General features: G+C 45.6%; 1 protein-coding gene across 1 annotated transcript in view; it reads right to left on the reverse strand.

Annotated features, from left to right (window-relative positions):
* The window catches only part of GYG1 (glycogenin 1), a 41849-nt gene extending 36682 nt beyond the window's left edge, over window positions 1-5167 (reverse strand). The window contains exon 1 of the mRNA XM_068280752.1: window positions 5019-5167. Within this exon, the coding sequence (XP_068136853.1) occupies window positions 5019-5025 (7 nt within the window). The 5' untranslated portion in view covers window positions 5026-5167. The remainder of the gene's footprint in view (window positions 1-5018) is intronic.
* Between the last annotated feature and the right edge of the window lie 7898 nt (window positions 5168-13065).

Genomic DNA, 13065 nt, shown 5'->3' on the forward strand with positions numbered 1-13065 from the left:
GGACACGGCAACGCAGGTGCAGTGGTTTTCAGACTTTAAAGTCTGAAATTTCAGAAGTGAACCAGAGATTGGGCCAGGGCATCGGTGAGTGGATGCATGGGGACAGGACATCTGCGGAGGACCATTAGAAACCCCAGGTAAGTTCAACTCCTTTTCCCCTGAGCCCCCCTACAGTATGCCTTTAAATTAATTAACACATTGAGCACTAGTGATTGTCAAATGAGATGCAACTAGTTCAGATTTGATGCAGGATTATGTATTGTGCCAATGGAGCAAATGGATCGCGATTGGTCCAGTGTAGCTTTTCCCAGAACTCCGCTTTCTCCACAGACAAGCATGTTCCCAGCCTTATGTAAAGCTGATTAGATGCTTTCACTTTCCTTCTAGACACATTGGTTTTGGAGAGGGAGGGGGGGTGAGAACTTTTTAGCTCTTCTACAAGGTAAACTTTAATACATTTTTGGGGGGTATAACTAGGGATTCCCAAGGGTATACACAAGTCTTTTCAGAACAGGATATTTCACAGAGCTGCACCTTGTGGGTAAATGAGCAATACACAGAGGGTGAGCAGCTGTAGTGCATTATGCAGAAAGGGGCTACCAGAGACGGGACAAGGTCCTCTAGTACCCAAGGCTGAGACAGCAAAGTGCGCCCCTCCATCCATCACACACTGATTGCTATTAGACTAAGAGGTGCCACAGGGTCCACAATCTCCCCAACACCTTAATATCTAGTTATCTGGCTTGCAGTCACTGCCATGTATCCCTTTTATTATTTCTTTCTGCTTCAAACACAATTAGGAATGACAGCTGAATGAATTCTGCGCCCCCTCCTACACTGCGCCCTGAGGCTGGAGCCTCTCCAGCCTATGCCTCGGCCCAGCCCTGGGGGCTACTATGAAGTGCCTGATGTGACCACCTGCAATGGAGAATATAGATATACAGACAATTGCCAACAACCAATCTCCAAAATCATTGTCAAAGCCTGGAAAATAAATGGATGGATATACCAGCCATCATTACATGCATATGTACAATTCTGGTAATAAAAAAAAAAAAAAAAAAAAAAAAAAAAATTTTAACAACCAACTTGTGTTAGGCTAGATAATATCAATTTATAAAGCACCAACATATTCCAGTACTTATCCGTTAGCCGGGCGCATCCTCTAGGTGGCGACAAAACTCCACCAGAGTTACATCTTTCCCTACTATCCATGTCGGCCTGGACAGGGAATAGTAATTAGCGCCACCTGCCGGATGCGCCCGGCTAACGGATAAGTACCCATATTCCACATGTGGTATAATATAAGAAGCATGGGATACATAGACAATGGTAAAATATACAAAGCACAGAACTGATACAAATTATTGAAAACAAAAAAATCTGTAACAAATAAGACAAAAAGGGTGAGCACCCTGCCCTTGCAAGCTTACAATCTAAATATAAATCTGATCTCCCCTAATGTAGGCTCCAAATTAAACATTGTTTGGTGTGTACCAGGCCTAATGTGACATCCTGAGATAACTTGTTCAAAAAGGGGTTAAGTATCAGGGATGTGTGATCAGCTGAGATTCAGTGTGCAGAGGTGTTAAACCAGACCTGAGCACAGAACTTCCTCTCTGCTCTAAACTATAAACAACATCATAACATTTAAAGAGAAACATTTGTTACAGCTGATACAAATCCTGCAATAAATCTGCCATTTGTCTACCTCTGGCTTTCATAGAAGCAGACATAGGGTTAACATCCTGTGTTCACAAATTAGCTGCTCTGCCATGGCAGAGGAGATTCTTGAGCAGACACAGCTGAGAGATCAAATTTGCAGTTAGATTAGTCAGAGATGGGGCGGGGGGCAGGCTCTTAGAATTAGGCTAATTGTCACTAATTATCAATTAGTTTATCCAATCTTATCATTTCATTGTGATATAAGGGAGCTGCCTAAATTACTCATTCACTATATTCACTCACTACATAGGGTATCATTCATGAAGGTGCATGCGGAAACTGAAATGTGTGCGTGAATTCTCCGCTAGCGGTATATTTCCGTTTTCGTGAGAATTCATAAATTTTTTCCGCCTGACGGAGTGAGTGCGGAGGAGTGCGGTGTTAAAGGGATAAGTGGGTGATAATTAGTCGGTGAAATGGCGGTGTTTGGCGGTCAGAGCGTTATTTAGCGGTGTTTTCCCGCCTACTTATCTGGCAACAAGGGTGGTTTCTGGGTAATATTGGGTGTGTCTTCAGTGACGTATGTCCTATTTCCCGCAACAGTATACCGGATGTTCGTCAGGCGAGGTGCGAGTGTTATAAATAACGCTATTTATGTATCACCACTAGATGGTGCTCTTCACACTAGTTGTTATGCAGAGGATTTAAGCATTATAATCCACTTGAACACCGTGCATAAGTATAGGGTAGTGGGTAAGGAAATGCCCTTTGATGCATGTAGTTGTAGGTTCAAGACTGAGGCTTTTTATTTATTTTTTTTTTTTTAAAAACCAAAAAGGTGTGCAGGTCTTTAATTTATAAAAAAATGTAATTGTATATAAACTAATTGTGGTTTGATGTCGCTAAAGTTTATATTTTTTAATATCCAACGTGTATATCGCCCAGGAAACCTAAAATGCACTGTGGTTATATTACAATAAAGTTGTAAAAATGAAGTGGGGACGAAGAATGAGGCCAGAGGCAAAAAAATTCCTGCAAGCTGACCAAAAATAGCAGTGATTAGCCAGCGAAGATAATTATTTCAAACTAATGATTATTTATCTTCAGCTTGCAGCCACTTCCTTGAATCTGACCTTATGTTGCATCCCCAGTTCCTTTTTATAACGTTAGAGTCATATCACAAGAGTGCAGTTTTGTTTGCCTGCACGTTATACACTTCTGATATTTACAGCACTATTAAACTCCCGCTTTATTACTCAATAATCAACCCAAAAAAAAAATAAATAAATAAGTATACAGGATTCGAACACCAAAAACCTACTTGCAAACCCATTCCTTTTCGACTGTGCCACAACACTATAGATGGATAGCATTGCTTCACCAACGGTATTTACTTTTACCAGTAATACGGTAGCCATGCACCATAATGTTACTGTCCAAAACGAAAAATAGCCTTTTACATGTAATTGAGTGTAGACGATTTTTATTCGGCAGGTATGTGCACCATTTGTAGGTCATCCACAATTACCATGCACTGTGCAAGAACACACACACACAAAAGGGATAGGTCCGAAATGATTTTGAACAGATAGCAATGTTATGATCGGAAACCACATATCAATTTACACTTACCAAGGAGCCAACCACCGGTCAATTGTGCATTTTGATACGCATCATATATTGCGCTATGCTTCAAGATATGCGCATCATGACAGGAGCCAGGGAACCCAGTGACAACATTCATAATTACCATGTCTGAATCCACAATCACCTGCATATTCATAGAATGATAACTTTTTCTGTTACGATAAATGTGCTCTTTGTTTTTTGGGCAATTAAATGCTACATGAGTGCAATCAATTGCACCCATAACATTAGGAAAGCCACCAAGCCGATAGAATTTACACTTGACATCATCCCACTCATTACGGGAATTAGCCATTTGTATATGATATGTAGCAAGAGCACAAATGGCATTTATCACTTCCGTCAATACTCGGGAACAGGTGGCCTGTGACATACCAACGATGTCGCCACAAACCTGCTGATATGATCCTTTGCCTAGAAAATGCAAGACAGTCAGCAATTTCACAACACCTGACACTGGTCTCCCACGCATATTTCGCTTTTCTAACTGAGGACCAATTAAGCTATACAGGTAGTATATTAATCCCCGTGACAAACGAAACTTCAACACCACCTCACTGTCTGTAAAATCATCTAGCTCGGTGCGTGGACGGAAAACACGGGGTGCTATCGTGACAACCCTTCTCCTGTCTCTCCTTCTCCTCTGCATCCTCAAAAACTCCATAACATTTAATTCAAATGGCTCCATTTTCCGCCTGTCAGACCATGCGATGCACAATAACGCCAGCTCCTTGTAGGTGATAATGGGGCGGAAATTTACGCATTGACACGCCCCCTTTTTGCGTTCATGAATACACATTTGGAACATTTTGCCGACACAACATACCGATATTTACCGCTATACTCCCGCACTATTACCGCTATGCGGAAAACCAACGCACACATTCTATGAATGCACTTTCCTCAACCTCTGGCCGGGAAAATATGCAATTTGAAGTTACCGCAGGCGGTAACGCTTTATGAATGATACCCATAGATTTGGTAAATCTAGATGAAAAATATTGGATCATTAGTGGCCACCTTAACATATCTAAAAGCACACAGTGGTCATCCATTTTCCTTCTGCCCTGTGCAAGAGTTCAGGTCAACTTAAATCATGAGTACCACCAGTGACACCTGCTATGGACTATGCCAGGAGGAGATAACTGAGGACCAGGAACAGCAGTGAGATCACATGTGATGGACTCAGCAGTAGAATGTCACTAGGGATCCCGCAGATAAGGGGATCCCTGTAATGACAAGCACAGAAAGTGAAATCAGTGGGTGCATGGAAGCCATAGCTCGTGAGTAATAAGAAGCGTCAGCAGAGGGAAGCGGAAGCCCCGGGCAAGATCCAGCATCTGCTGCCTTGCCTGCCTATAGAGGGATGCGGGGCAAAACACACACACACACTTTTAAGGTGACCATACATCAGAGGACCATAGAGGAATGCGGGGCAGCACACAGGAGGCTGCCAGCACACGCTGAATGCATAGAAGCAGTGCGCGATACACCACACCCCCTGACATTCAATAAGGTCAAGTTCATGGGCTCCCCACTAATGACAGCAGCAGCCATAGAGACGTGCTCTCGCTGTGCGCTCCCACACATCGACATATATTACATTACATGCAATGCATATCTGTATGGTGCCCCTGCTCACACCTCCCTGCTCCCCGGTGACATGTCACCGCCCCGGGGAATGGCTGACCCCGCGTGTCACTCACCGGCCATGGCTGTGCTTCTGCTGTACGGAGCGCTGCTGCTATGAACGATCCACTACGCGGTTCCGGTTAGCCGCTTACCTCCTCCCCTGTACAGATGCTGCCGCTCATAGTACCGCCCAATGGCTGCCTCTTTTATACACGACCTGTCACATGACCTGACCCCGCCCCCAGCCATTCACCGCCACCGTGCAGTGCAGAGTCCCCGGTATGAGCGCTGCAGGGACCGTCATTAGTGAGGGGATTTCCCTGGTTATGTGTCACGTGGGGCTGCTGCTTCCAATATAATGTCACGCTGGAAGTGTAGAATAGGTGCCATGAATAAAATGCAGTATGTTGTTATTGGTCCATCTGCATTCTGCAGAGGTGGGCTGGAAATGGGCGGCAGGAACGTGAACGTGCGAGGCATGACATCCATCTTCATAGATCAGCATGTTCATAGGCTTCATTTCTGTACAGGGAGATTTCCACTCCGAAGTAACACATTTTAAGGCCTCAATTCACTAAACTTAAAGGGACACTTAAGTCAAACAAAAAAAATGAGTTTTACTCACCTGGGGCTTCCAATAGCCCCCTGCAGCTGTCCGGTGCCCTCGCCGTCTCCCTCCGATCCTCCTGGCCCCGCCGGCAGCCACTTCCTGTTTCGGTGACAGGAGCTGACAGGCTGGGGACGCGAGTGATTCTTCGCGTTCCTGGCCACAATAGCGGCATCTATGCTGCTATAGCATATATCATATACCATATAGCAGCATAGAGGGTGCTAATGTGTCTGGGAACCAGTGTTGCCAACCGCCCGTAAATTTATGGGCAGCCCGTAAATTTGTATACAAATTAAGCTGCCCGTGAATTCCTTAAGGAATTCAGCAGCGTCCGTAAAAGGGCGGCCAATCGGCCGCCCGCTCTGTTGCAGGACAGCAGCGCAGTGGAGGAAGAGTTGTGGGCAGCGGTGGAGAAGGGGGGCAATCTCCCCCCCCCCCCTTCTCTCACCTTACTGCTCTCCCTCCCTCGCTGACTGTCCCCCTCCGACGAGTGACTGGCAGTGGCGCTTGGCAGCGGGCGGGACTTTCCTTCCGTCTTGCTCCTGCGCCGGAAGTTCTTCTGGTCTGGACCAGACCAGAGTAGCGGCAGATCATCCCGCGCCGGCGACGAGAGAAGACGCAGGTAAGTTCCGCTCGCTGCCGCCTGCCACTGCCAGTCACTCGTCTACTGGGCACATATACATCTGGCTACATCTACTGGGGACATATACATCTGGCTACATCTACTGTGGACATATACATCTGGCTACATCTACTGGGGACATATACATCTGGCTACATCTACTGGGGACATATACATCTGGCTACATCTACCCGGCACATATACATCTGGCTACATCTACTGGGCACATATACATCTGGCTACATCTACTGGGCACATATATACCTCTGGCTACATCTACTGGGCACATATACATCTGGCTACATCTACTGGGCACATATACATCTGGCTACATCTACTGGGCACATATAACCCTGGCTACATCTACTGGGCACATATAACCCTGGCTACATCTACTGGGCACATATAATCCTGGCTACATCTACTGGGCACATATACCTCTGGCTACATCTACTGGGCACATATAACCCTGGATACATCTACTGGGCACATATACCCCCTGGCTACGTCTACTGGGCACATATAACCCTGCCTACATATACTGGGGACATATACCTCTGGCTACATATACTGGGCACATATATCTGCTGGTTACATATACTGAGGACACTGGCTGTTTGCCATTATGTGCATTTACTGGTGAAAAGCTGTCTCTTAGGTGCATTTACTGGTGAAAAGCTGTCTCTTATGTGCATTTACTGGTGAAAAGCTGTCTCTTATTATGTGCATTTACTGGTGAAATGCTGTCTCTTATATGTGCATTTACTGGTGCAAAGCTGTCTCTTATTATGTGCATTTACTGGTGCAAAGCTGTCTCTTATTATGTGCATTTACTGGTGAAAAGCTGTCTCTTATGTTCATTTACTGGGGAAAAGCTAGCTCTCATTACGTGCATTTACTGGTGAAAAGCTGTCTCTCATTACGTGCATTTACTGGTGAAAAGCTGTCTCTCATTACGTGCATTCACTGGTGAAAAGCTGTCTGTCATTACGTGCATTTACTGGTGAAAGGTGGTCTCTTATGTGCATTTACTGGTGAAAAGCTGTCTGTCATTACGTGCATTTACTGGTGAAAGGCGGTCTCTTATGTGCATTTACTGGTGAAAAGCTATCTGTCATTACGTGCATTTACTGGTGAAAGGCTGTCTCTTATGTGCATTTACTGGTGAAACGCTGTCTCTCATTATGTGCATTTACTTGCCGTGCCCACTTTAGTCGCCGCAAATTTCCTCGAACATGTTGCCCCCTACCCATTTGACTGCCCCCTCATATGTGCCAGTCTAGAACCGGCCCTGTACCCCTGCCTACATATACTGGGCACATATACCCCTGGCTACCTGTTCTGGGGACATCTCTCCCCCTGGCTACCTGTTCTGGGGACATCTATACCCCTGGCCACCTATTCTGGGGACACCTATAGACCTGGGGCTACCTATTTTTGGGGAACCACTGTTGTCAATTTAAATGTATTTTGGAAGAACCTCTGCCAGATTACGTGGATTTTTGGTGAAATGCTGTAAGATTACATGTATTTTGGGGGAAGGGGGGGGAACACTATGGCAGAGCTCAAACTTCCCTGGCAGACCTTTCACAGCAATATTAAAATCATGTATATTTGGCCCCACCCATGACCACGCCGACATTCTGTTCCGTGGCCACGCCCATTTTTCGGTGCACCGCGCTTAGCGCGGCGCAGGGTGTTTTGTCAGTAAAAAAAAATCTTTTGTCAGTAAGTTTTTAGGTATTTGTCAGTAAAAAATAACGTGAAAGGTTGGCAACACTGCTGGGAACGCGAAGAATCACTCGCGTCCCCAGCCTGTCAGCTCCTGTCACCGAAACAGGAAGTGGCTGCCGGTGAGTCCAGGAGGATCGGAGGGAGACGGCGAGGGTACCGGACAGCTGCAGGGGGCTATTGGAAGCCCTAGGTGAGTAAAACTCATTTTTTTTGTTTGACTTAACTGTCCCTTTAAATCCTGTCTTTAATAACTCTTCAGAGCTGTTTTACAGTTATCACAATTATATCACCATGGTGATAACTGTAAAACAGCTCAGAAGAGTTATTAAAGACAGGAGTCAAGCTTAGTGAATTGAGGCCAATGCTTGTAAGAGGACTAATATTTCTTCCTGAATCATATAATACAGTCAATGAGATGCAAGTAATTGCGAGTTTGGTGAAAACTTGCATATACTAATTGTAAGGCAAAGTTTGCATGTTGAAACTACCAATCAAATTCTACAAGAGCTGCATCTGATTGGTCCATTTTCAAGCTGTATACATTTCCGTAAATTTAGCGTAAAAAATGCATTAGCTTGGAAATACTTGCATCTCGTTGACCATTTCTAGTGTTTATACTACCAGATAGTGTTAAAGAGAACTTGAGAGGCATATGGAGGCTGCCATATTTATCTCCTTTTTAAGAGTACTTGAGGTTAAATTGAAAGAGCGTGTCTGAATGAGGACAGATGAGGATGTGGCAGGGTTGAATACTGTCCTGACATCTTTTGGCCCCTTCTTGGCAGGGCAGTGGCGGCCATGTTTCCAGAGACTAATTTACTCTGTTAAGTTAGCTTCAGGTACTCTTTAAGGCCCTATTTACACTTAGGCCGGATCCACACTTTAAGCACTTTTGTGAGCTCTTGCGTTGCTTGCTACGCACTTGTTAAAAAATCGCCCCATTCACTTTCATTAAAATCGCAGTAAAAATAGTCGCGACTGCGTACGTTTTTCTGTGTACACGATCATCGTGATTTGTACACGATTCTTACCGCGATTTTAATGAAAGTGAATGGGAGCGATTTTTTAACAAGTGCTCGGCAAGCGCTAATCAAACGCAAGCTCTCACAAAAGGGCTTATAGTGTGGATCCGACCTTAAAGGAAAGGTCTGAGGTGATTAAAAAGCAAAAATCTACTTACCTGGGGCTTCATCCAGCTCCTTGCAGCTGTCCTGTGCCCTTGTCAGAGCTCCACTTCCCACCGGTGGCCTGGGTTCCCCTCCGTTACAACATGTCTCCTGCACTTCAGCGTGCGGCTCACGTTGTCACGATAACGTCATACGGACTGTACTGCGCAGGTGCAGTAGTTCTGCGCCTGCGCAGTACAGTCCGGATGATGTCAGTGTGACTCCGTTAACTGCACACAAAGGCACAAGGCGATGCCAGGTCGGTGTGTACACCGGAGGGGACCGGGAGCCACCGGAGCTGCGGGGAGGGAACAGGTCGGGTGCCAGGTACTGGAGGAAGCCCCAGGTAAGTAGATTTTTGCTTTTTAATCATCCTGGACCTTTCCTTTAATGCATTGCGTCGTGGTGCATCCTGTTTGCCAAAATGGAAGGCAACGCAACTCAATGCATTAGGTGTAAATAGGGCCTTAACAATACCAGATGTCTGGCTGTCCTGCTGAACTTTCTGGTATCAGTAGTGATTAAATCACACACTTGGAACACGCAGTCTAGTCAGAGTACCTGATCAGCAAGCTTTTAAATATTAGGGCCCTTTAACACAGTTATGGACTATATCATCGTGTTTCAATGCAATGATATTCATATGGGACTTTTTACAATACGTGTAGTGCGGTGGGTTCCATTGGGGTAAAGGACACCATGCTGGGCGTTCACCTGGTAACATGCGTTTACAGTGGCAGTGAAAAATACTTTCATTGTACTATGCTTCACAGCATAGTCTCACCGCATGTCTAACGCGTGGTGTAACTTTTTGGTTGCATTGCAATCAGGGCTGTGGAGTCAAAGTCGAGGAGTCGGAGCAATTTTAGGTACATGGAGTTGGAGTCGGTGGTCTCATAAACTGATAAACTGAGGAGTTGGAGTTGGATGATATTTGTACCCACTCCATAGCCCTGCAAGGTCTGTGCCATCAAGGAGTTGGAGGAGCAATTTTGGGTACCTGGAGTCAGAGTCGGTGGTTTCATAAACTGCGGAGTCAAAATTGGATGATTTTTGTACCGACTCCACAGCTCTGGTTGCAATGCTAATAATGCAACCTGCACAGTGTGAGAGGGCCAGAGGTAGAGGCTCAGCAGGACAGCCAGGCAATATGCCTTGTTTAAAAGGAAATACCTAAATGTCCACCTCCATATTCCTCTCACTTCAGGTGTGCTTTTTCAAGCTATGTTGTTCGAAACAACTGTTAGGGCTTGTTCACACCTAGGGTGTTATTTTGCTATTTTTTAAGCGCCGGCGATTTTGAAATTTGCTTGTGCAATGAATCCTTATGGGACTGTTCTTATCTGCGCGTTTCGTCAGCTTTCCACTGACCAAAGCGCTGCCTGCGCTATTTTTGGGGCGATTTTGTTACTATGGAATGTATAGGAAAAACGCAAAACGTGCACAAAATCGCTTTTGGGGTGATTGTGTTTGCGCTTTTAAGAATAAATACAATGGCCTCAATTCACTAAGATCATGCTGGAGATAATAAGGCAAGAGAAAACTTACCTTCACACAGTAAGGCCTGGAACCCACTAAAAAATACGCAAACGCAAAACGCAACCGCTAACGTTTTGTCTGAGCGGTTTGCAAGCGGATTCATGCGCGTTTTGGGTTGTGTTTTGCAACATTGTATTTTTTTCCCCAGCGGGTGCCTAGCGTTTTGCGTTTTGCGTTTTTATCCTGATTGGCCCTGTGAATTATTTTTCATTTTGTTACAGTGTGCTGAACCGCAAAACGCTAGCAGAACCGCTCAGTTTAGGTTTTGCTGAGCGTTTCTGCTAGCGTTTCAATACTTTACATTGAAGCGCTACGCTCCCAAAATGCTGCATGTCCTGCGTTTGCGTTTCTGGGAAACGCAAACGCTCCTGTGGAAGTTGCCCCATCCATTAACATCAGCTGAGCGTTTTGGCAAAACGCTAGCGTATCGCAGCGCTGCCAAAATGCTCAAAAAACCGCTCTTGTGGGTTCCAGCCCTTAGAGAGTTATCTTCTCTTCATTCCTTACGTTACCTCTTCTGTAGTTCATTTACCTCCTCTGTAGTTATTTTCACATGCAGTTAAAGAACAGCCTGTCTTTAACTCTGGAGTTGTTTAACCCTCCTGGCGGTTTGCAAAAAAATCGCCAGGGGGCAGCAAATCTTTTTTTTTAAATTTTTTTTTTTTTTTTTCATGTAGCGAGACAAAGTCTCGCTACATGATAGCCGCTGCTCAGCGGCATCCCCCAAGCCCCTCCGATCGCCGCCGGCGATCGGAGATCCGGAGATCCCGTTCAAAGAACGGGATCTCCTGGAGGGCTTCCCCCGTCGCCATGGCGACGGGCGGGATGACGTCACCGACGTCATCGACGTCGTGACGTCAGAGGGGACTCCGATCTGCCCCATAGCGCTGCCTGGCACTGATTGGCCAGGCAGCGCACGGGGTCTGGGGGGGGGGGGCGGCCGCGGCGAGAGGAATTGCGGCGGATCGGCGGGTAGCGGCGGCGATCGGGCACTGCACGCAGCTAGCAAAGTGCTAGCTGCGTGCAGCAAAAAAAAAATTATGCAAATCGGCCCAGCGGGGCCTGAGCGGTGCCTTCCGGCGGCATAGCCCGAACTCAGTTCGGGCTTACCGCCAGGAAGGTTAAAGGATTAAAGAGTTAACTTAAAGACAGAAGAGTTAACTTTAGGTTTGCCTGAGGTAAAATGTTTCCTGAATACTACATGCCTTATCACCATGGTAACATTATTAAAGACAGGAGATAAGCTTAGTGAATTGAGGCCATTGTATTTATTATTTTCCGGGTCAAAGAGTTCACTTTCTGACTTGTGTCAGGGAGTGAAAAAAGAAATCGCTCTGCAAAAGCGCTTTGAAAAATGCTTTACACAAAATCATAGCGCGCAGTTAAGTGCCGGGAGGGGGAAAGAAATCACTCTCAAAATCGCAAAATGCGTCCATCTGTAATTTCGATTTTAGATGTGAACAAAGCCTCAGTGGTTGTTACAGGCAGCAGTTTTGCAATGATCCTTGTGTAGACATGCTGCTTGGCTTCCAGCTGACCTGTCTATTAGGATAACCAGGAGGCAGCCCACTGCGAATTTCAACAGAAAGGACAATAGAGGTCAGTAAGTGATCCAACACAATGGAACAGCTATAGTGGAGACACTATGACGCAGGAAATTATAAAGTATGTCCGTAGCTGAACTCTGATATTAATGCTTATATACAAAAAGGGTGCCGAAGAAATTTGGACATCCAAAATCCCGATAGTAACATATCTGTAGATTTACCAATATTCTACTATTTCAACAATTGCTAAACATTGGAAAAAATACAGATATTTTACTACAGCTAAATACAACTCACACTGAACCTTCCCACTACAGATTCCTAACCTTAACCATCTCCCTCCCTGGCTAACCTTAATAACCTCACTAAACAGCTAACCTTAATAACCCCACTAAACAGCTAACCTTATCCATCCCCTCTCCCCGGACAAAGTAAATTACCCAGAACCACTCATGGCTAACCTTAATAACTCCACTAAACAGCTAACCTTAGCCACTCACCCACGGCTAACTTTAATAACCTCCCCACCATGGCTGACTGGCCTTACTCCCCCCCACAGATAATCTTAATGACCCCCTGTAGCTTAACCTTAACCCCCCATGGTTAATCTTAGCCGCCCACGCTGCCACCAATCTGCATGACAAAAACCTGCAACCGCCATAGGCGCTCATAGAAAAAAATCAAATAAATGCCAGGTGCCGGGGCTTTGGGCACCCAAATCTCCTCCCCCCCCCCCCCCCCCCCCATCCAATTGCCATTATTTTCTATTGGCGCCTATGGCAGCGCCCAAAATTCCACCACTATAAATCTTAGGTAGGTATGAGCAGCAGCATTCCAGGCACTGGTCCAGACTTTGCGGGTTCTGCCCGCAATCTGGAAGGCTGAAAAATGCTGTCAAATTTG

This window comes from Hyperolius riggenbachi, chromosome 4, assembly GCF_040937935.1.
Source record: "Hyperolius riggenbachi isolate aHypRig1 chromosome 4, aHypRig1.pri, whole genome shotgun sequence".
Lineage (NCBI taxonomy): Eukaryota > Metazoa > Chordata > Amphibia > Anura > Hyperoliidae > Hyperolius > Hyperolius riggenbachi.